Source organism: Lithobates pipiens, unplaced genomic scaffold (assembly GCF_037356315.1).
Source record: "Lithobates pipiens isolate NorthernLeopardFrog02 unplaced genomic scaffold, aLitPip1_a1.2 Scaffold_8, whole genome shotgun sequence".
Lineage (NCBI taxonomy): Eukaryota > Metazoa > Chordata > Amphibia > Anura > Ranidae > Lithobates > Lithobates pipiens.
The window spans coordinates 435,286,921-435,312,312 of NW_027507903.1; the positions used below are offsets into that span (position 1 = coordinate 435,286,921).

General features: G+C 41.0%; 1 protein-coding gene across 6 annotated transcripts in view; it reads left to right on the forward strand.

Moving 5' to 3' along the window:
- The window catches only part of LOC143964536 (E3 ubiquitin-protein ligase RNF213-like), a 955,032-nt gene that overhangs the window by 732,458 nt on the left and 197,182 nt on the right, over positions 1 to 25,392 (forward strand). For all 6 annotated transcript variants that reach the window (XM_077474321.1, XM_077474324.1, XM_077474323.1 and 3 more), the window contains exons 41-47: positions 1,113 to 1,294; positions 4,520 to 4,640; positions 10,273 to 10,373; positions 11,541 to 11,723; positions 22,595 to 22,740; positions 22,994 to 23,093; positions 23,453 to 23,567. In XM_077474321.1, coding sequence (XP_077330447.1) covers positions 1,113 to 1,294; positions 4,520 to 4,640; positions 10,273 to 10,373; positions 11,541 to 11,723; positions 22,595 to 22,740; positions 22,994 to 23,093; positions 23,453 to 23,567 — 948 coding nt within the window. The remainder of the gene's footprint in view (positions 1 to 1,112; positions 1,295 to 4,519; positions 4,641 to 10,272; positions 10,374 to 11,540; positions 11,724 to 22,594; positions 22,741 to 22,993; positions 23,094 to 23,452; positions 23,568 to 25,392) is intronic.

Sequence of the window (25,392 nt, forward strand, 5' to 3'; positions counted from 1 at the left end):
TTCTGTATGATACATTTAAAGAGCCTCTGAGCTGACTGTTGGATGCCCAGAGTCCTATATTGTAGGAACTATTTTTTATATTTTTTTTAGGGCAAAACCAACAGAAACCAACAGAGCCACTTTAAATATTGCCTATAGTGTGAAAGCAATATACTGTAAAAGAGACAGATTTTATTCATAAAATATGGAGGCTTATTTATTCAGGTTTAAAGTGACACTGTTGTTATCCTTATGCCTCGTACACACAATCAGATTTTCCAGCAAGAAATGTTGGATGTGAGCTTGTTGGCAGAAAGAATGACCGTGTCTATGCTCCATCGAACATTTGTTGTTGGACTTTCTGCCAACAAATGTTGGCTAGCAGGTTTTCAAATTTTCCACCAACAAATGTTTGTTGTCGGATTGTCCAATCGTGTGTACACAAGTCCCATTGCACAAAAGTCCACGCATGCTCAGAAGCAGAAGCGGCTGTTCTTGAAAACTAGCATTCATAATGGAGCATTAACATTCGTGACGTGGCAAATTATGAAATCTCCAAATGCACTGCACAATTCTCTTTTTCTTTAATTGGATAATAATGAAGCTGCTTTGCTGGTGATACTGATGGAGTTATTGTAAACAAATTTTCAAAGGTTTTCTTTTCAAGTGATATCAAGAGTAATAATAGTAATAATAATAATAGCGCTAAGTGAAAAACACAAAAAGAAAAGCGCAAATCAATACTCAAACTTCTACTGACACGAAATTCACAGAAGGAGCCCAAAGGGTGGTGCTAACATAGTCTTTAGCATGGAGTTTTGAATGCCTCTTTTTTCCAATGAATGCTCTAGTTCTGTCCTATGACCCACAACATCACTACACAGGGCACACATTTGTACAGTATTATATTTAAGCTCAATATGCTTGTATAAAAGCATCAAGATATAATAGTGCTAAGTGATATGTATATAAAAAAAATGATTTTCTATCTCTCTTGTTTTCCAAGCTCATTATTGCATTGAGCAATAGGAATAGCCTGCAGGCAAAGTGAATTTATGTATATTGCTCAAATGTTTCTAAGGGCACCATGTTTAACTAGTAAGACACTTTGGTAAATATTATTATTTTTTCAGGTTCTTGACATCTTTGCTGCCATCGCTTGTCTAGAAACATTGAAGCAGACTGTGCACACTTTAAATGCACAGGAATGGATGCAAAAAGTTAAAAACATTCAAATGCCAATTGAACTAATTTGTTCAGAAGGATATTTACAGGAATGCAGTGCTTGGTGCAAAACAGGAATCAGACAAATCAGGTACTTTTGGATTAAAAAAATGCTTTAAAGCTAAACACCACTCAAACAGCTATATACACAGTTAATGTAAGTATATGGGAGCTGCTTCCTTGTCAAAGGATCTATAGCAATGTTAAGCCAGTTCAGTGGTTCAGGCATTGCTTCTAGACAGAAACAAGAAGCTTGTGACCCACCATTTTCCCCTCTGCAATAAAGGCATACTAATATTCTGCCCAAAGTGTAAATAGTACAAGGAAGAAGAAGAAGTATTATTGATTAAGTCATTACTCTGCTCTCCTTTTGTAAGTATGTTTATATAATTGTGTAGCACTTACCCCCAAAGGAGCGGCTGAATTTTTCTGGGCTTACCGATTACCTCCAACAGCTCGTACTCGTTGTCCTTGTCTAAGGGTTCCCAGGGTTGATAACCCAGTAATTGTAGAGACCGACACTTGAATTCCTTGTTAGGATTTTTATTTTGCATAAAACAGTTGAACAAACTCAGTCTCTAAGTTGAGAATAGAAGGTATCAGGATAAAGTTTAGCTCAGGTGCTCGGAACTGCTGACTTCAAATAAAAGTCTCTCTCTATACATAATCCAGGGAATAGCCACTCACAACTGGACTCTTTAACTGTTGAATAAATCCTTGAGCTTGTATTTACAGTAGCAGCCAACAGGTAATTCTAGCTTCGCAAAGTCTCTCACACAGATTGGTTGAAAAACTTAGTTATAACTGGAAGGGTAGAAGTAGGAACTTTTCTTACTGTACCAGAATCTTTCAGCCGGTCCGGCGATACCATAAGAAATGTGGATTCAGTCAATGTCCATGGCATCTCAGCTTTCAGGCTCTTACCGAGCAGCCAGCCTTGTGCGTGGCTCTTTTACTGAAGAGTCCTTCCCTGGTTGCATGTAGAGTTGCTGGGCCTCTCCAAACCCGAGACGGCACCCACCTTAGAATCCTCCTTCCAGTCACTGCACCTTGGACTAGCCAGTTCCGAGGTTCGGAAATGGATGGATCCTCACCCCAGGCCATGAGGACCCCTGGGGGCTGGTCAGGAGGAGTCAGCAACAACTTCTGGACCAGAACCCAGAACCATGTGACTTCAGCACGTTAGGTACCCTCTCCTGGAATACACAGTGAGACAAGCGCCCACTAATTGGCTCCAAGAGAGAGATTGGTTACCAATGCGTCCAACCAGACTGCGTTCCAAGGCCTCTCACAGGTGCGAACTCCACCTATGATCAGGCAAAACCTTAATACAGCCCAGCCCAACTGATGCCAAAGCACAATTTAACACAATTAACCCCAAAACTTAAGTGTAATGTTGGGCAAAAACTAAATTTACGAACATAGTGTGTACTCATTACGAGTACCCACGCTACAATTGCTTAAATAAATAGTATAGAGTGCTATGGATGATAACAGTTCAATGTGCTATTTTTTTTTAACATGCAAGGTAAATGCTCAATGTGCTAGTATGCCTTATTATAGGCTTACCTGTAGGTACAAATTCAAAAACTGGGTTTACTTCCACTTTTATCCCAGTGTATAAACACCATTTTATAAAGTGGACAGTGCTACATAAAACAAAACAGTAACAATCTATTCCAGTGTTTGTGTAACATACAAAATGTATCATTTCATTCCAGTTTATGTGAAAAAATATTTGAAAAGTCCACTTATGACTATCCAAGCTGTTCAACAGACTACATGGTGTACAAAACCACTTTCCATGTTATTCAAACTCCTCTTCATGCCACTTCTAGATCGTGTAATGATTAAAAACATCCAGTTGGATAAGCACTCACCAAGACCCATTAAACTAATAAGTGGGTCATCTGCACTCCAGGTGCTGGCATTACCTTTTGTGGTTCCCCCTTATATACCTAACTAACAAACACTATATACAAATCGAGGGAAGCTCTTATGAACAGGGCAGCATCAGTATTGGGACTGCGAACAAGGCTGAGCAGAGATAGGGTAACAGAATACAGGGTACTGGATGCAAGGTAGAGGATACTGGATACTGAATAAGGATCAGGCAGGGAAGCTGCTTTTAGGCCGAACACTGAGGCACAGAAAGCAGTCAAGTGAGGAATTTCCATATACACCTTCCCAGCAGTCAGCATCAGGTGGAGCCTAATTGCCGGGATCAGCTGGCTGCTGGAGGACACCCACTGGTGGCAACTAGAACTGTGCTCTTTGGCGCTAGGGACCACATTGCCACCAGCAGGTGAGTACAGATGTTCAGGAAAAAGACTCTTGCTGCACAGGTATATGGATGGGGTCACACCAAAACACTGGAAACAGACCAGAGTACACTGGAGCAAAGGTTTACAAAGTAGCCAGAAATGCATTTGGGATACAGGACCTTGATGCAGGCTAAAGGGCACTAGGGTCACAAGAGCAGGATACAGGCTAAAGGGCACTAGGGTCACAAGAGCAGGATACAGTCTGGAGTGTACTGGGATCGCAGGAGTAGGCAATGGTCTGGAGTACACTGATATCCTGATAACTGAAGCAGGATACAGGTTGAAATACACTGGTATCACAGGAAAAGAAAACAGAATGGAGTACACCAGGGTTACAGGAGCAAATAAAAATGGCTCTGGAGAATGTCGCTGTAGGCATGCTTGGAGGCACTGGGGAATCACAAGAGAAGGCGCTAAGAATTACAGGGTGTCCGGCAGCTAGCATTCGGATGCATTGCTCAAATGCCGAGCCACATGCAAGCTAGTCATTTAAGACAGCACCCTTATGTGATTGGTTGCCATACTGGCAGAACCCAGAGATCAGCGGCCACACACAAAGGGGAAAACCTGGTTCTGGAGCGTGGAACAGGTAAGTGTGAAAGGTAGGTTTGATAATCATCATCTGTCACCAGTCATTCATTACTTATCACTTTCTATCACCCATCATTCACCATCATGCACTGCTAACAAGTAACCATCAATCCTTAAGCATATGCCTGCAGTATACCTGTGCAATAGGGACAGTTAACTAAAGCCTTATGCAGTGTATTCATTATCATGCCTTATTTGCTAATAATCAGAAAATAGTGTTTACAGTTCTCTAATGGATAAATTGCATGGATCATTTGCATATTCATTTTTAAAGGTGGATATAAAATAACAATGATGAGAAAAAAATATTTAGGAGAAATAATAAAAGCTTCAAGTGAAAAGAATCCTATAATGAATTGTGTGTGTCACAGACATTTTCATTTCTTCTCTTTTCCTCACAGATCTTATTGGAATTGTGTTTTTTCCATGGCACTTTTTCTGGAACATCTTTTGACGGACGAGAATCTTCAGGATGCTGAGATGAAGGCCATAATAACAGGGCACACAATCTTTCTTGGACGTGTAAGTGTACAATTATAATATTTTGTCATCTAAAAAAGAGATTAATTTTTTGCAAAAAAACTCTGATGTGTAAGGTTTTCTTATCTTTAAAGAAATCGCAATGACACAGCAAGTTTGCATTTTAAGAAATTCTCCCATCATTTTCAAAGAAGATTTTACCTATTTGCCCATTATCTTCAAAGATGATTTGGCAATTATTTTCAAAGAAGATTTGCCCATCATTTTGTAACAGGGTGTAGGTGGTTCTATAGATGGGTTGGGGGTGGATCTGCCTCAAAGCTAGGGGTAATTTAAAGGCAAAAAGTGACTTCACTTACAGTATATCATTACATGATAATGACTCCAAACACATCTCTAAATCGACCACTGCCTTGCTAAAGAAGGTGGTAAAGGTGATGGACTGGCCAAGCATCTATGGGGCATCCTCAAATGGAAGGTGGAGGAGTGCAAGGTCTCTAACATCCACCCTCTCTGTGATGTTGTCATGGAGCAGTGGAAGAGGATTCCAGTGGCAACCTGTGAATCTCTGGTGAACTCCATGCCCAAGAGGGTTAAGGCAGTGCTGGAAAATAATGGTGGCCACACAAAATATTGACACTTTGGGCCCAATTGAAACATTTTCAGGGGTGTACTCACTTTTGCTGCCAGTGGTTTAAACATTAATGGCTGTGTGTGGAGTTATTTTAAGGGGACAGCAAATTTACACTGTTATACAACCTGTACACTCACTACTTTACATTGTAGCAAAATGTCATTACTTCAGTGTTGTCACATGAAAAGATGTAATAAAATATTTACAAAAATGTGAGGGGTGTACTCACTTTTGTGAGATACTGTATTTTTAAATGGAACAAAGTACTGTAGGCTTCATCAGAGAAACCCCACATCTTTAGGTTTTCCACAGCCATACAGTACAAAAATAAAGTGTATAGTGCTGCACTACTAACTAATGTGCAAACTAATATGCAATGGACTCATGTGCAAAAATATTGCTATAATTAATCCCTTATTCAAAGTGCATCAATATATCAATGTGCTAATCAAATCATCAATCTGTAAATATTTAAAATCCAGTATATTCAATTTATGCAATCCATGATATAAATACAGATAAATGTGATCCCAAAAATGTAGAAAAGTTAATGAATATAATAGCCCCTAATGAAGTCACCTGACAGTGATGTAACTAATAGGGCTTGAGCGGAGGTACACGAGGAAACCAGAAGTGACATAAGAGGAAGTGTTTGTCCAGATCTCGTGGGGTTTTTTTTATGCTATTTTACACGTATAATTATTGTAACTGCGGTTTGTAGTTTTAATAAACTGATTGCACCAAACTATATCACACTATGGGAGTTTTTTTTTTTTTCTATATCTGTTTATACCATTGGCGAGACTAATCTGGGAATATACAGAGTAGAGCCTTAAAGGAGAACTCACCCACCTTTAACATTGCAGCTGAGGGGGACATTACTGGGAGGGTCCCTAGTGGACCGAAAAAATGGAAGGTTCCATACATTGTGATACGCTGAGACACAAGTATAAATAAAGTGAGAGGCTCGCGAGCAAGTGAGTCACACAGACCACTGATACATGATTTGTGACTGGCAAAGAGAGAACACAAAAAAACAAGTTATTGTTTATAAACGTTTTCTAATTATTGGATCTCGTTTATCTTTATGTTGTGGATTGCATAAGTTGATTATATTGGATTTCGAATATATACAGATTGATGGTTTGATTAGCACATGGATCTATTGATTCACTTTGAATAAGTGATTATTTTTACACCAATATTTTTGCACATAAGTCCATTGGATATCACTTGCACATTAGTTTGTAGCGCAGCACTACACACTTAATTTTTTAAATATTATACATAAGTTATATTGAGAAGCATAATAGCAGTTGTTTACCATTATGTGTTCTACCAAATAAACATAATTACTTCCAAAACTCCTTCAAAGATACCACATTCCTCCTTAGGGGTATGAAACACCGTGTATTCCACAATGCAGTTTGTATTAGTTCTGAGAAAGTGAAGGCAAACAGGGTGTTCCAGACAGACTAGAAAAAAAAAAGGTTCATTCCCATAATTTAACCTATACCACTCCATCCCGCATTTCCCCCATACAACATTGCCAATCCTCAAATATTAGGAAACAACATGCCTTTATCCACCTTTGCAGCAAGCATCAACCAATACACATTGTGGCAGAGCGAGGCTCTGTCCCTATGAAATTGGAGGTAAAAGAGGCACAGAGTTTGCATATCTGTGGACTGCAAGACTACAGAGTGTAGAGTTTAAATGGAGAAAACCGCTCTGTCAGTTTTCTCCAGGTTTTGCTAGCTCCGGATTCTGTAGTTCCAAGAACCCTGAGAGTTATGGGTGGGGACGGTATCTCCAACCCTGTGTCCGGGTCTTGAGGATAGCAAGCAGGGTGTGTGCCCAGCTGCACACAGCCCATATAACGAGGGGCTGGTGAGAGTAGAGTGTGGAAGATGGTGGAGTGTGAGCAGCTTGCTGCTGCTGTGTGAAGAAAGACTTGTGTATGTAGAGTGGTCATCTCTGTCAGAGATTGTAGCCTGTGTAAGGGGGATTCTTTGCCCAGGAACTGGGAAAGGCTGGCCAGCCTTGAGAGTCGGGAAGACTACGGAAGCCAGTGAGTCCAGGGGCTGGAAATAATCGATAAGTCTGTTGGGAGCAAACAGAGGAACTGTTGACAAGAGAGAGCCAGGTGGCTTGGTATGTTTTCAATTCATGTGTGCTGAATGAAGTTAAACCCCTGCATGGGATTCCCAAATGGACTGTTGTTTTGTTTTTCCTTTAATAAACGTGGGCTACCAGGCCCTTAACTATAAATGCCTGCCTGATGTGGACTTGCTGCACAAAAAAAGCATCTAACCATTTGAGCTGAACAATCCCCAATGTCACAACTAGAGGTCGACCGATATGGGTTTTTCTCTGGCCGATGCCGATATTTAGAAATCACGGCGGCCGATAGCCGATATATGATGCAGATTTTTTTGGGCCGATATGTTAGGCCGATTTTTTTTAATTTTTTTTTATTTTATTTTTTTATCCCCCTTCATCTCATAAAACCTAACAGACACCTTTCCCACTGGGGCGTTTTTTTAGGCGCTTTTGGGCTAAAAATAGCGCCTGTAAAATGCCTGCAAAACAGCTCCCCTGCAGTCTGTGTGAAAGACTGAGTGCTTTCACACTGAGGCGATGCAAGCAGCACGTTTGGAGTGGTGTATACCGCTTCTCCACCACCTCTTCTTCGGCCGCTAGCTAGGATTATATGCGCCCCACTAGCAGCCGAATAGCACCGCTAAAATGATGGTAAAGCACTGCTAAAACTAGCAACATTTTACCATCAACGTCTGCCCGCTCTAGTGTGCAAGCAGCCTATAAAATAAAAACAAGTACTCAAAACTTTTGGACGAAAAAAAAAAATTGACTAACTTTACTGTTTTTTTTTTTTTTAAATCATTTAGTGTATTTTTTTCCCCCCCCAAAAAAATGCATTTGAAAGACCTCTGCGCAAATGCCGTGTGACATAAAATGTTGCAACAACCGCTATTTTATTCCCTAGGATCTCTGCTAAAAAAATATATATACTTTTTGGGGGGGTCTAAGTGATTTTCTGGCAGAAAATACAGGACTTTTACTTGTAAGCAACAAGTGTCAGAAAAGATTTACCGTATATACTCGAGTATAGGCCGACCCGAATATAAGCCGAGGCCCCCAATTTACCCCCAAAAAAACTGGCAAACTTATTGACTCGTGTATAAGCCGAGGGTAAGACATGCCTGTCCATCCCTGTGTGTGTGTCCGTCCATCCCTGTGTGTCCGTCCATCCCTGTGTGTCCGTCCATCCCTGTGTGTCCGTCCATCCATCCCTGTGTGTGTGTGTGTCCATCCATCCATCCATCCCTGTGTGTGTGTGTCTCCATCCATCCATCCATCCATCCCTGTGTGTGTGTGTCTCCATCCATCCATCCATCCCTGTGTGTGTGTGTGTATCCATCCGTGTGTGTGTGTGTGTGTGTGTGTGTGTGTGTGTGTGTGTGTGTGTGTGTGTGTGTGTCCAGCCTACCTGTGTCCCGAGCCTTTGTCCCGAGCCTCCGTCCCGTGCCTTGCCTCTTTGCCTCCGTGCCTCGCCGCCGTGCCTTGCCTCCGTCCCGTCCCGTCCCGTCCCGTCCCGTCCCGTCCCGTCCCGTGCCGTGCCTTGCCTTGCCTCCGTCCCGTGCCCTCTTCGTCGGCGCCTCGGCGGCCATTGTAAAATTCAAAAGCTGCGCCGCCGCCTTCGCCTGTGATAGGCGGAACACTGAATTTCCCAGCAGCCTGTGTTCCGCCTATCACGTACATCGTATCATCCTCGTCCGTAGTACGAGGATGATACGATGTCCGTGATAGGCGGAACACAGGCTGCTGGGAAATTCAGTGTTCCGCCTATCACAGGCGAAGGCGGAGCCGGAGGCGCGGCTTTTGAATTATAGAATGGCCGCTGTCTGTCTGCTCGACACGCTGATCGAGCGGGCAGACAGCGATGACTCGAGTATAAGCCGAGGGGGGCACTTTCAGCCTCAAAAAAGAGGCTGAAAATCTCGGCTTATACTCGAGTATATACGGTAGTCTTTAAATGGTTAAACTGAGAACTCTACATACAGAGATGATTTCATTCATTCAGAAGTGTAAACATTGTATCTTTCTGTTCTTTTCTTGGCAGGCTGCCCAGAGAGGAGGAAAGACGTTTCTATGACGACTCAGGCAACTTACACTGACTTCTATTACAGAAGTCATTTCCAAGTCCCGCTGTTCTAAATCGGCCTTTTTATCAGCTCAATCGGCCGATGCCGATTAATTAAAAAACAGCAAATATCGGCCGATATATCGGCCGGCCGATATATCGGTCGACCTCTAGTCACAACATGCACATTTACACTCTTATCTTTATTTATATAATCAACTTTGAAAAAGGGGAGGGATATCATCTCCTTGTATAAATATATAAAATTGTCAATATAGTGAAATTTCTTTCTCGTACACCAAGGGATACAGAGACTCAGTAATTACTGATGGATTATAGCATATTACTAGGTGATTGGACACTGGCACACCCTAGCTAGGAAGTTCAATCCCCCTTATAACCCCTCCCCCTACTGGAGGTACCTTAGTTTTTTCGCCAGTGTCTTAGGTGTTGGTCACAAGTAAAGATGTGCTGAGCTCCGCTGGTATATCCTCACTGGGGCAAGCCATGCAACCGGATCCATTCAAGGTGTCTTTTCCAGGCCGAATTGGATGGTACCTACCCAGGCCTCGTGTCCGAAGAAACAAGGTTTTACCTGTAACGCTTCTCTTTTTAGAGAGCTGGACCCTGGGACCCAGTATTTGTTTTTTTCAGCCATATTCCTGGCGGGGTGCTTTACAGGCCCAGAACTGCGGATCCCCCTATTCCCCCTATGTTCACTTTAAAGGCATCAAAAAAAATACACATGGCCATTTTTTGTGCCTAGAAGAGAAAAATGTACCTCTATTGTCAGTTTTCTCTTCATATTTTCTCAGAGTACTGCTATTTGCAGTTAAGGCATATTAAATAATGTATTATTTACAAAAATTTTACAGCTTCTGCAGAACTTCCCAGAAATGAAAACAGAGAGACCGCTTATGGCTGTTGTAGATGTTCTTCAAAGATGCAGAGATGCAACTGCTAAATCTGTATCAAGGTAAAATTAAAAAAATTTACAATGCTTTTAATATACTGTAAGTAAAACTTTACTAAGCAAGTTACTTAAAGAGGGATTCCACCAAAAAAAAAAAATATTAAAAGCCAGCAGCTATAAATACTACAGCTGCTGACTTTTAATAAATGGACACTCATCTGTCCCGGGTTCCAGCGATGCCGGCAGCCGAGGCCGATCGATCGCTCGGCTCTCGGCTGCTGCAGTCACCATTCTAGGTGAGGGAATCAGGAAGTGAAGCGAATCGGCTTCACTTCCCGGTTCCCTACTGCGCATGCGCGAGCCGCGCCGCGCAATAGGAAATCTCTGCGCTGTCACTGGGACCCGTGTGTCCCAGCAGACAGCGCGGCAGGGCAGGAAATGGCGTAGACTCCCACGGGAGTCTATGCCCGGAAGTGGGTGAAAATTCCTGTCTTTGACAGGTATCTCCACCCCCCTCCCCCCTGAAAGGTGTCAATTGTGACACCGGAGGGGGGGGGGGATCCGATTAGCGGAGGTTACACTTTAGGGTGGAATCCCGCTTTAAGTAAAAGTTTTCTGATCTCGGTTAATTATACAGATGGTTTTGATGGCCTGTTATATATAAACTCTCATGCACAAGATGTTCACTTCTGCTTATAGAAGCTTAAAGTGGTTCTACAAGCAAAATGTTTTTTCTGTAATGCATTCCTTGCATTAGGGTAAATAACTTCTCACTACCTGTTCTAAACAACACCCCTCTCCCATCCCTAAACACTTACCTAACTCCCCTCACTACATCTGGACTGTCCTGGCGGCAGCACTGCTCCTCTCACTTCCTGGTCTCACATGAGACACTGAGGGCGGCGGGAACCATGGACTCTTAGTCCTGTCAATCAGGCTCCTATGAGTAGGGAGTGGGGTGTGGCTTACTGTTCTGTGTATTTCTATGGATGCACACAACCTGGCTTGGGAGCACAAGCACATTATAGAATCCTTGGCATCTGAAGCAGGCAGAGGCGGGAAGAGACTGTTCTGTGTAGTGATGGGTAAATATTTAAGTAAGTAATTTAATTTAGTAAGTAAGCAATTTTAAAACACAAAAAAATATCCTTAGGTCTCATGCAAACAAAAAGTAAAAATGTATTTGTTTTTTTCTTTTGTTTTTTTATGATTAATCTGTCTTGCCCACAGATTTGGATTGCAAGTGTGCGCAGTTTGCCAAGAAGAACCAAATGAGCCAGTTTGCCTTAACTGTGACCATGTTTTCTGTCAGTCCTGTCTGAGACAGTGGCTGGATACTGGTAAAAGCACTTGTCCAATGTGTAACATGCAGCTGCCAGAACCCTTTGTTATGGTTGTGTCAACAGAAATCAGGTATTTTGAGATACATTAAAAGTTTAATAGCCATTAGTCAGACAATTTGGCCAGTTGCTCAGTTATAGTAAAGGAAGTCAGCACCAGTGGCATATCCTCAATGTGTACAGCTTATGATGGGCAAGGGAGCCGAGGCTCCCTGTGCACCTACTGACTACACACTTTCAGGATTCAGGTTACCAGAGGCTGTCTAAGCTCTCTGCAGGCCCCCTGCAGACTCCAGCACAGCCTGCTCACCCTCCATGTTGTTGCTTGCTAGAACCTGGCTGCCACCCAGCTGCCGGTATCCTTGCATCAACGTTCAACCTTTTTCTCCCAGCAGTCATAGGGTGAAGGAACATTCTGTTGTTGAAGGGGGGGGGGGGGGTATGTATGGACCCTATGCACAATGCTATACCCTTTTTTACAAACTTTGCAATTAAAAACATAGAGATATTTAGTTCACACATAATGCAATACATGTTTAAGCTGGCCAACTGAGTCATAGTAATGCCTCTTTAGCCAGTCCTACTCTACTTTGCCACTGCCAATGCTAATGTGGACACAATGCCAACCTGGGGCAAAAAGACACAACATGGGGGAGAGCTACAAGGTATAGGTCTGCCCTCTGACCTGCAGTACAACAGAAAGAATATGTCCCTGTGCTCAGATCCCAAAAGCTTGTACATGCATATAATCTAACATGCTCTAGGGGTGTGACCACATGTCAACACTAAAAATACTGCCAACACTCTGCACACTGCCATACCCTTTTTTAGCAAACTTTGCAATAAAAAATAGGAATATTTAGTTCACACATATTGCAATATACTGTTTAACCACTTCAGCCCCGGAAGGTTTTACCCCCTCAACCACTTCTGGACCACCCACCATCGTTTTACATCGCTACCTTGAAGATAAATACTGTTGTTATGGCAGCCGCTAGCTATCATAACCCCAGTATCCTCTTCTTCAGCGAGCGGTCCGCTTTCTGATAAAAGTGGTCTCTGCGGCAGATTCGTGGCAAGAACTATTGAGTCCTTCTTCCTGCTTGGCATGGAAACGAGTGAGGGAAAGATGGCCCCCACCTGTCTCCATATCATTGCAGGGCGGAAGCAAAGTCAAAACGTCACTTCCGCCCAATGCTCTTAAAGCGGTTGTATACTCTATAATAAGGCTTACCTGTAGGTAAAAAAAATATCCCCCTGGCAATGAGCTGCTGATTGCAGCGGTGCATGCGCACAGGGGTTTCTCGGCTGGAAGCCCGGCAGACGCTGGACCCTGCCAGAAAGAAATCTCCCACGCGCAAGCCCGGGAGTTACGATATTGCCACTCCAGCCACTCACAGCGCCGGAGCCGAGATATCTGGAAGACGTGTGTATGGGGCGAGATGTCGGGGCCTCGCTCTAAAGTAAGTATTTGCATACTAGCTCATTATGCCTTTTCCCTTGCAGGTATGAAAAAAAAATAATTCAGCGGGTTTACTACCGCTTTAAAGAGACTTTTTTTTTTTTTACTTTTTGCTATAATAAATATCCCACATTTATTTTTATAAAACACATTTCTTCATCAGTTTAGGCCGATGTGTATTCTTCTACATATTTTTGGTAAAAAAAAAATAAAAAATCGCAATAAGCATATATTGATTGGTTTGCACAAAAATGATAGCGTCTACAAAATAGGGAATAAATTTATGGCATTTTTATGCCATTTTTATTACTTTTTTTACTAGTAATGGCAGTGATCTAACTGTAAGGGGGATGGGTTTACTGGGACATGACAGAGATAACAGCTCCCGATCACTGAGAGCAGTAGATCCCTGTCATGTCATTTGTCAGAACAAGGAAATGCCTTGTTTACATGTGTATCTCCCTGTTCTGCCTGTGTACAAGGCAATCACGGGCTGCCAGAGGACATCGAGTCCTCCATACCCATGGGAACGCTCCCGCAGCGTGCAGTGGGAGCCAGCGCACGCCTGCCTGCAACTGAGCATGCGTGAGCCGCTGTACACCTACGGCGATTCGCACAGGAGAGCCATTGTGCCGCCTTTTGACGGCGGCCAGTCTTTAAGCGATTAAGCTGGCCAACTGCATCAAAGTAATTCCTCTTTAGCCAGTCCTACTCGGCTCTACCACTGCAAATGCCACCCCTTTAGCACCCGGTAGATTATATGCATGTACAAGCTATTGTGATCTGAGCACAGGTATATGTTGTTTCTGTTGTATTGCAGGTCAGTGGCCAGACCTATAACTTGTAGCTCTCCCCCATTGACTAAAAGAGGGATTACGTAACTGTAAAGGATCTTCATAGCTAAGGGTCTATTTATAAGTCTGGGATCTACAGCAAGAGCACCCCAGATCCTTTTCATTCACTGATTCTCCCAGGGAAGCCCCTCCTAATGTGTAATCCACATGTGTTTTTTGACACCAAAATATATAACTTTCCATCTCTCAATATAAAACCTCCTTTGCCAGATAGCTGCCCAACCCTTTATTTTTTAAGGTCTTCCTTTAGTCATGCTACATCCTGTGCCAAAGTTATTTCCCAGCATATTATGGTATTATCAGCAAACACGGAAATTGAGCATTTGATTTCAACTTCAATATCATACATGAACAAATTGAACTTTATTGTCCCCAAAACAGAACCCTGGGGAACACCACTCTTTAGACCATTTCAGTATTGAAATTAAACGTGATCAATCAAAAAAAGGAAACAATATTGTGTATAGTTCAAACAAAAGAATCCTAGATGTACAATAAAACTTGCAGTTCATATGTCAAATAAAAAACTTCTTGTAAAGTGCTTCTTGCAAATTGCTTCTCATGAAATCCTCCTTAAATATGCCTTTTCCCTTGCAGGTATGAAAAAAAAATAATTCAGCGGGTTTACTACCGCTTTAAAGAGACTTTTTTTTTTTTAATGACATTTCATTTTTATTTTATTTTTTTTATTGCATTTTAGTGTAAATATGAGATCTGAGGTCTTTTTGACCCCAGATCTCATATTTAAGAGGTCCTGTCATGCTTTTTTTCTATTACAAGGGACATGTTGGGTATGAATTTACTCGGTATAACATTATCTTTCAATATAAAAAAAAATTCAACTTTACTGTTTTCTTATTTTTTTTATTAAAAATAGTGTATTTTTTCCAAAAAAAGTGCGCTTGTAAGACCGACATTTTATTCTCTAGGGTGTTAGAAAAAATATATATATAATGTTTGGGGATTCTAAGTAATTTTCTAGCAAAAAAAAACTGTTTTTAACTTGTAAACACCAAATCTCAGAAAGAGGCTTGGTCCTTAAGTACTTTTTACTGACCAGAGCATTTTTTGCGATTCCGCACTGAGTCGCTTTAACTGGCAATTGGGTACACTGACTGTACCCAAATAAAATTGATGTCCTTTTTTTTCCCTACAAACAGAGCTTTCTTTTGGTGGTATTTGATCACCTCTACGGTTTTTATTTATTTTTGCGATATAAACAAAAAAAAGAGTAAATTTTGAAAAAAATATGTTTTTTTTTTTTTTTTTTACTTTTTGCTATAATAAATATCCCACATTTATTTTTATAAAACACATTTCTTCATCAGTTTAGGCCGATGTGTATTCTTCTACATATTTTTGGTAAAAAAAAAAAAAAATCGCAATAAGCATATATTGATTGGTTTGCACAAAAATGATAGCGTCTACAAAATAGGGAATAAATTTATGGCATTTTTATGCCATTTTTATTACTTTTTTTACTAGTAATGGCAGTGATCTAACTGTAAGGGGGATGGGTTTACTGGGACATGACAGAGATAACAGCTCCCGATCACTGAGAGCAGTAGATCCCTGTCATGTCATCTGTCAGAACAAGGAAATGCCTTGTTTACATGTGTATCTCCCTGTTCTGCCTGTGTACAAGGCAATCACGGGCTGCCAGAGGACATCGAGTCCTCCATACCCATGGGAACGCTCCCGCAGCATGCAGTGGGAGCCAGCGCACGCCTGCCTGCAACTGAGCATGCGTGAACCGCTGTACACCTACGGCGATTCGCACAGGAGAGCCATTGTGCCGCCTTTTGACGGCGGCCAGTCTTTAAGCGATTAAGCTGGCCAACTGCATCAAAGTAATTCCTCTTTAGCCAGTCCTACTCGGCTCTACCACTGCAAATGCCACCCCTTTAGCACCCGGTAGATTATATGCATGTACAAGCTATTGTGATCTGAGCACAGGTATATGTTGTTTCTGTTGTATTGCAGGTCAGTGGCCAGACCTATAACTTGTAGCTCTCCCCCATTTTGTGTATGTTTGCCCAGGTTGGCATTGTGTCCACACTAGCAATTGCAGTGGCAGAGCAGAGTAGGACTGACTAAAAGAAGGATTACGTAACTGTAAAGGATCTTCATAGCTAAGGGTCTATTTATAAGTCTGGGATCTACAGCAAGAGCACCCCAAATCCTTTTCATTCACTGATTCTCCCAGGGAAGCCCCTCCTAATGTGTAATCCACATGTGTTTTTTGACACCAAAATACATAACTTTCCATCTCTCAATATAAAACCTCCTTTGCCAGATAGCTGCCCAACCCTTTATTTTTTAAGGTCTTCCTTTAGTCATGCTACATCCTGTGCCAAAGTTATTTCCCAGCATATTATGGTATTATCAGCAAACACGGAAATTGAGCATTTGATTTCAACCTCAATATCATACATGAACAAATTGAACTTTATTGTCCCCAAAACAGAACCCTGGGGAACACCACTCTTTAGACCATTTCAGTATTGAAATTAAACGTGATCAATCAAAAAAAGGAAACAATATTGTGTATAGTTCAAACAAAAGAATCCTAGATGTACAATAAAACTTGCAGTTCATATGTCAAATAAAAAACTTCTTGTAAAGTGCTTCTTGCAAATTGCTTCTCATGAAATCCTCCTTAAATAATGAGCTCACGGAGGGCTTACCTCATCGGCAGCTGAAAAAAGCATAAAACGAACTCCCGGGCGTTCAGATATCCAGATACGACCGTCCGGTCAGCCTTCCATCCGATAGGTGGCTCGAATGATGGTCCGCAGGGTAAGCAGCAATGGCAATGATAATCAGTCAAAATATTGGTGGCACATATAATAAGGAGAAAGGGAAAGGCCTCTCATTGTGTAAAATTGTAAAATGTGAAATTTAATAAAAAAGCCAAATGAATGCGTACATACAACAAACGGGTAAAAAATGAATATAGACGGTTTCCGCGTCACTTCCGGTCACTGCATCAGAGGAACCTCCTCTGCTGCCACTTCCAGGAATGTCTCCTCTCTACTTTCACTACCCATTATTCGTTCATTGCACTTTACACAAAGCACTTTACAAGAAGCTTTTTGTTTGACATATGAACTGCAAGTTTTATTGTACATCTAGGATTATTTTGTTTGAACTATACACAATATTGTTTCCTTTTTTTGATTGATCACGTTTAATTTCAATACTTTGAGCTTTTTTCACATTTATTTATTTTGATCATCCATTATCACGGGAATTATTCATCACTTTATTTATCATCATTTACTGGTATTGTCAGTGATTATCACATTCATTTTGAGGTTGCGCTCATCACTATTTACCTATTCATTTTCAGTGCACTTGTACACTTTAGATTGAGCTGTGATCTTATTTATTTATATTATTTATTAGCTTCACTTTAGTCATTAACACTAGGTAAGCACTAGAGATTTACCACTCCACTTTATATGTTGACTTTGATTCACTTCATTCACCAAGGTAAGTGATAAAATATCTATGAAAAGTAAAAAAAAAATGCCTTGAGGCCTGGTTCACACCAGTGCAATTTCAGATGTTTCTCGAGTTGCACAGAATCGCATCACAGGGGAAATCACATTGTTTTAAATGGTGCCCGTTCACATCAATGTGACTCAGCATGGTGCAACTTTGGAAAAGGTTCCTATACTACTTTCGTGGGATTCCAGTGTGACTTTGGCCCCTTAAAATACACAGACCTTATCAAAGTTGCATCTAAGTAGCATTACACACTGTCACTATCACCATGAATTGAAAAACAAATATTTGCAATGAAATGAATCATAATATAATAAAAAATAAATAATAAAAATAAAAAATAAAAAATAAAATAAAAAAATAAAGTCCCACTTAGATACTAGAAAAACAAAAATATCCACAGTCCAAGACAGTGATTCATTCAATGAAAAACTCCGTCTAAATCCATATGCCAGAAAGCGGCTGAAATCTTCTACAAAGTTGTGACACGTCCCTTCACCAAACTTTTTTTGGACACAGAAAAAACACCCCAACTGTGAAGATAAAGTTGCCTTCTTACCAGATGCTGTTGACTACTTTACTTAAAAAGATAGTCAAATAGGCTTATGCAGGTGAATTCCCTGCTCACATGGAATATGCTGGACCTCTTATGGAAAAAAACCTTCTCCTCATAGATTCAGACAGGTCATAAAAAAAGGAGAGCAAACAGAATCCATAGTGTGACACCGTTTAATAATAAAAATAAATTAAAAAACATAAGGCCAAATGGCTGCTTACATATGCCGGTGCCCGACCTGGCACTGGGGCTGCTCGCTTAAAACAATCGTTTCGTAATGGATGCGTAGTTCCTCGTTGTGTAGGGCGTGCGTTCCACCAAGAAACAGCCGACAACCAAAAACGTCCGGAACTGTACGTGTACGAACGTGACTAGGTACCGCCTCGACGTACGTTTCGTTTGAAACGTCATCGGGAAGCGTACCTAGTCACAGAGTCAACGTTCTTTATGGTGTCTCGATCAATCGAAAAGACCAATAGAGAAACACTTAATTTAGTACGCAGCCTCAGTCCCACTCAAGGCTTAATAGATAATCCATTGTTTAAAACATGACTGGCTTCCATACTTAACAAGTAAAAAACGAACAAATAAAAAACTCAACATAGTTCACCCTAGATCACAGGGAAAAAACTATACATGGCAAAAATATTTTTTTTTAAATAAAAAATAAAAATGAAAAAATAATAATAATCCTGTCAATGAATTCCCATTAAAAGAACGGAGAGGGAATTACTTTCTTGCAATAAACAAGATTAACCTCTAGATGTCAGTCTATAGGTGAAAGTATCTAATACCACTCATTAAACAGAGAATGTTTTTTAACCTCTTGAGGACCGCCGTATTGCCAATGTACGTCAGCACAATGGCACAGGCAGGCACAATCACGTACATCTACGTGATTGCCTTCCAGCGGGTGGGGGGTCCGATCGGACCCCCTCCCGCTGGTTACGGCGGTCCGATTCGGTCCAGGAGCGCTCCGTGATGAGGGGATGGCCGTTGGTTTTTGGCCACCCCCTCTGGATCGCTCCTGGCCAATGAGAAGCTTCCTCCCCTGTGTATTGTTTACACAGGAAGGAGGAAGTGATGTCATTCTCCTCGGGGCGGTCTTTTTGACCGGACTACGAGGAGAAAAGTAAAAGTAAGTGTGCACCAACACTACACTGACATGTAGGTACACACAGGCACACAAACCCCCCCCCGATCGCCCCCCGATCCCCCCCCGCCCCCCCTCCCCCCCCAGTCACAGTGTCACTGATTGCATTGATCATTTCTTTACTGATCAATGCATTCAGTGTCAGTTGTGACAGTAAAAACTGTCAGGACAGTTAGTGTTAGGTCCAGGGTAGCCCCCTATCACCCCCCAATAAAGATTTAACCCCCTGATTGCCCCTAGAGTTAACCCTTTCACCCCCTTTTGCCAGTGTCACTAAGCGATCATTTTTCTGATCGCTGCATGTGTCGCTAGGTAGCTAGTTATTTTTTTAGGTTCACCGCCAGGTTTTTATATCGCTAGGTACCCCGATATACTACCCAATAATGGTTTTAACCCCTTGATTGCCGCTAGTTAACCCTTTCACCCCCTTTTGCCAGTGTCACTAAGCGATCGTTTTTCTGATCGCTGCATTAGTGTCGCTACAGTCGCTAGGTAGCTAGTTATTTTTTTAGGTTCACCGCCAGGTTTTTATAGCGCTAGGTACCCCGATATACTACCCAATAATGGTTTTAACCCCCTGATTTCTGCTAGTTAACCCTTTCACCCCCTTTCACCAGCGATCACAGTATAAGTGTCACTGGTGACGCTGGTTAGCCAGTTAGTTATTTAGGTTCCCCGTCAGGTTTTTATATAGCGCCAGGGACCCCCATATACTACCTAATAAAAATTTGAACCCCCTGATTGCTCCCAGTTAACCCTTTCACCACTGATCACCGTATAAGTGTTACGGGTGACTCTGGTTAGTTTGTTTTTTATAGCATCAGGGCACCCACCATTTATTACCCAATAAAGGTTTAACCCCCTGATCACCCGGCGGGTGATATCAATTAGGTTTTAGGGTCAGGGTCTGCGTCGCCCCAGGCAGCGCTAGGTTAGTGCCAGTACCGCTAACACCCACACGCAAAGCATACATCTCCCGTAGTGGTATAGAATCTGAACAGATCAATATCTGATCTGATCAGATCTATACTAGCGTCCCCAGCAGTTTAGGGTTCCAAAAAAACGCATTGTTAGCGGGATCAGCCCAAATACCTGCTGGCACCTGCGTTTTGCCCCTCTGCCCAGCCCACCCAAGTGCAGTATCGATCGATCACTGTCACTTACAAAACACTAAACACATAACTGCAGCGATCGCAGAGTCAGGCCTGATCCCTGCCATCGCTAACAGGTTTTTTGGTAGCATTTTATATTCAAATCCGGAAGGCAGTGCTTGGTTTTCGGGGTCCCGTACGTGGCTAGGCTCCCAAAAAGTCCCCCACATGGGGTATCCCCGTACTCGGGAGAAGCAGCAGAATTTATTTTGGGGTGTAATTTGACTTCTGCCCATAGCATGTGTGAGCAATATATCATTTAGTGACAACTTTGTGCAAAAAAAAAAAAAGTTTGTAATATTCCCGCAACTTTTGGCAAAATATAAAATATTCCATGGACTCAACATGCCTCTCAGTAAATAGCTTGGGGTGTCTACTTTCCAAAATGGGGTCATTTGGGGGGGTTTTGTGCTATTTTGGCATTTTATGGACTTCGAAACTGTGATAGGTAGTGAGGAGTTAAATCAAAAATTTGCACCCTTAGAAATCCTGAAGGTGGTGATTGGTTTTCGGGGTGCCGTGCGCGACTAGACTCCCAAAAAGTCCCACATATGTGGTATCCCCGTACTCAGGAGAAGCAGCAGAATGTATTTTGGGGTGTCATTTCACATATGCCCATAGCATGTGTGAGCAATATATCATTTAGTGACAACTTGGTGCAAAAAAAAAAAAGTTTGTAATATTCCCGCAACTTGTGGCAAAATATAAAATATTCCATGGACTCAACATGCCTCTCAGTAAATAGCTTGGGGTGTCTACTTTCCAAAATGGGGTCATTTTGGGGGGTTTTGTGCTATTTTGGCATTTTATGGCCTTCGAAACTGTGATAGGTAGTGAGGAGTTAAATCAAAAATTTGCACCCTTAGAAATCCTGAAGGTGGTGATTGGTTTTCGGGGTGCCGTGCGCGACTAGACTCCCAAAAAGTCCCACACATGTGGTATCCCCATACTCGGGAGAAGTAGCGGAATATATTTTGGGGTGCAATTCCACATATAACCATGGCATGTGTGAGCAATATATCATTTAGTGACAACTTTTTGTAAAAAAAAATTTTTTTTTTTTTTTTGTCATTATTCAATCCCTTAGGACAAAAAAAATAAATATTCAATGGGCTCAACATACCCATCAGCAATTTCCTTGGGGTGTCTACTTTCCAAAATGGGGTCATTTGGGGGGGATTTGTACTGCCCTGCCATTTTAGCACCTCAAGAAATGAGATCGGCAGTCATAAATTAAAAGCTGTGTAAATTCCAGAAAATGTACTCTAGTTTGTAGACGCTATAACTTTTGCGCAAACCAAAAAATATACGCTTATTGACATTTTTTTTACTAAAGACATGTGGCTGAATAAATTTTGCCCTCAATGTATGACTAAAATTTAGTTTATTCGATTTTTCTTATAACAAAAAGAAGAAAATATCTTTTTTTTTCAAAATTTTCGCTCTTTTTCCATTTATATCGCAAAAAAAAAAAATCGCAGAGGCAATCAAATACCATCAAAAGAAAGCTCTATTTGTGGGAAGAAAAGGACGCAAATTTCGTTTGGGTGCAATATTGCATGACCGCGCAATTACCAGTTAAAGCAGCGCAGTGCGAAATTGCAAAAAGACCTCTGGTCCTTAAGGTATTTATTGGTCCGGAGCTGAAGTGGTTAAACCTGAATATTAAATTACACTTTTTATAAGATATATTAGTACCATTCCCAAAAAATATTTAGCAAGAATCTTATCTATATATGTAAGGAAAAAACAAAACACAACCCTACATCATAAGATAAAAATTCAAATTAAGAATGGGAAAAAGAGAAACTCTACAGCGAAAAAAGGGGGTTTCAATCACTGGACAAAAAACAATTTAAATCAAGCTCTATGTTCATTCCTAAAGGCTGCATTGTCTTTAATTTATATATCCATTATTGGATTATTTTTTTAACAAAGACATGTAGCAGAATCTATTTTGGTCTAAATTTATTAAGAAATTCGATTTTATTGGATGTGTTTTATAACAGAAATTAGAAAATATTTTTTTTCTCATTTCTCAAATTTTCAGTTTTTTTAGTTTTTTTCAAAAAAAAATAAAAAACAGAGGTGATTAAATACTACCAAATTGGGTATTTAATTTGGGTACAGTGTTGCAAGTCCATGCAATTGTCAGTTAAAGTAGCACAGTATTGAATAGCAAAAAAATGTGGTTAATTATTTGATAGCACAGGTGTGTGTTAATGTTTTACATTTGTCATTTGTCTTATCTTTTCAAGTGACTCCATGAACAAGTATAATCGTTTCAGAAGACAATGCAATGAATTTTTTGTTAATTTCATATGCAACCTGTGCTTCAAGGACAACACCTCACCAGATAATAATGTCATACGACATTTGCTCTCCTTCCTTTTTAACGGTACTGGTAAGTGTCACATTTTATCAGATCTGTTAAATTACCACAATATGTGAAAAAAAAAAAGTTTTAATTTTGTAAGCCTTATATGAAAGCGCGTCAGTCTAAAATGTAGTAGCTATAGCAACCAATCTGAATCTATCATGCAATGGTCTACAACAGTGATATGAAAGCTTTCTGATTGCTGTAGGTTATAGCACTTTGCCCTTAGCTCTTTGAACTCTGAATAAACCCAATAGTAATTATGTTTCTTTAAATGCAGAGTCTGAGAATTATACAAAGGCCCTTTCACCATTTGCTGATGCTGTGGATACAACTCCAGTGATACGTTCTGTCATATTGAAGTTGCTGCTGAAGTACAGGTAAAGAGGGATCCTGAAATCAGTCATATTTTCTTTCATTTGCTGTCACAGAAAAGGATCTCCACCCTTCTTAGCTCCCTTGTAAAGAAATGTACGGACACTTATCCTGTTCACAGGGTTTGCAACTTGCAAGTAAAAACTGTTATTGAAACTTTGGGTTCCATGTAAAATATACATAAGCAGAAGACACATCATATTTGTTGTGGCTGGGTAACGAGTCCCTAGTGTTTGGATTGTTTTGCTGTCAATGACAAATAACGTGTTTTCTCCATCTAAAATATATATATATATATATATATATATATATATATATATATGTGTATATGTATTTTTTTTTATTTGCTCCTTTCACATTTCAGCTTTAAAGACATAATGAAATATGCCGAAGACTATTTGAGAATGCTGGAAGAAAAAAATCTTCTAAAACTGGAAGACACAAGAGAAGTTTGCCTGTTATTTATTAACTCTTTGGAGGTATGACCCCACTCTGTGAACATTATGCATTCATATAGTTATGTTTCTTTTTTTCTGTATGTTGCTCAGTAGCAGAAAACTGGTCTGAACAGTCGAGGGTGAAGTTAAATAGCTGCACTTCTTTATGCCATCTTTATGAACTGGTGCCCTCTCTAGCACACAAGGCCATGCACTGTACAATGGTGGCCATTTCTCCTTCCAGATTGTAAACTCACAAAGATTTTGTTTGCTTTTAACATTTGGTTTTGGAATGAATGGAGCGAATGAAAATCACACACAGTTATGCCCTGTACACACGATCGGACATTCCGACAACAAAATCCATCGGATTTTTTTTTCGACGGATGTTGGCTCAAACTTGTCTTGCATACACACGGTCACACAAAGTTATCGGAATTTCTGATTATCAAGAACGTGGTGACCTACACCATGTACGGCGGGACTATAAAAGGGAAGTTCAGTAGCACGTGCACCACCCTTTGGGCTCCTTCTGCTGATCTCATGTTTAACGCGTGTTAGAAGTTTGGTTAGAGGCGATTTGTGCTTTTCAGACTTGTGCTTCAGATCGTTGATGCTCTTCAGTTTGTGCTTGTGGGTTCGTATCTGCTTATCAGTGAGTGTCGTCAGTTCGCATTTGTTTGTCAGTGTGTGCAATTTATAGTACCGTATTTGATTTTCAGTGCGTTCTTGTGGGGTTCCAGCTTTGACACAAGCCCAGCCCATGAACAGGGTGGGGAGGAGACGAAGAATTGGTTGCTCCAGCGTGACCAATTCTCACACATGCCTTTGCTGCATGATGATCCAGGAGAATAATCCTGATGATTTCAGGAATTATCTCAGGATGACGGACCCCATTTTTCACCATCTTTTGGCTTTGCTGACCCCTTATATCAGCAGGCAGGATACCTGCATGAGGCAAGCCATCAATCCGGAGCAGAAGCTAGTTGCCACGTTGCGGTACTTGGTGACTGGGAGAAGCCCTCAGGACCTCAAGTTCTCGACAGGCATCTCCCCCCAGGCTCTGGGGATCATTGTCACAGAGGCCTGTTCTGCCATAATTCAGGTCCAGCAGAAGGACTATCAAGGTAAGATTTTTCCTTAAATATCACATTATATGTATTTAATGTTTGCTAATGTATTGTATTTCTTTCATCGTTCCCTAATTACCATGATTGGAATATGCTGTAATATGCTGTGCCCTTTTGTCCTCATGCATGCTGCAAGCTTTTGTTACTTTTTTGTCGTTCATGCATATTTGCCTTCACTATGCTCCCCATCATGCTCTCCTGGGCCCATATACACCTATAGCCTAGTCACTTAGCAATGTATTTTGTCAGCTCCATAGTAGTGCTTTCCCCTAAACACCCCCTAAAATGTGTACAAATGTTATTTGCGTCCTTAAATTCATGCAGAATGCCAGAGGCTTTTTTTGGTGGCCCAAACTCATTTAGAACCCTCCCTCCCCCCAACCGCCAAGTCAGCTGATACCAATCCTCTAGTTGCTGACTTTGGCAACCCTGGCACACTATACCTACCTCTTTTGTGGTCAGATTTATGGATGAATTCACCAAAGCATGCAGTGCAAGGGCCTGCCTGAATACTTTCAAATGGTACTGTTTAAAGTTTGTTTCTCATATTTTTATCTTGATAGGTAATAGCAGAATGTAAAAATGTGCTTCCATTTGTTCAGTGTGTATTTTTATTTTTAGATTATGACACTTATTACCTGTCCAGTGGGCTGCCAATAGTGTAAGTAAGGAGGGGCTGGCCAAAGTATCACACATTATCTATGCATTCAGGTCTCAATGAAGTGGAGCAGGTTACC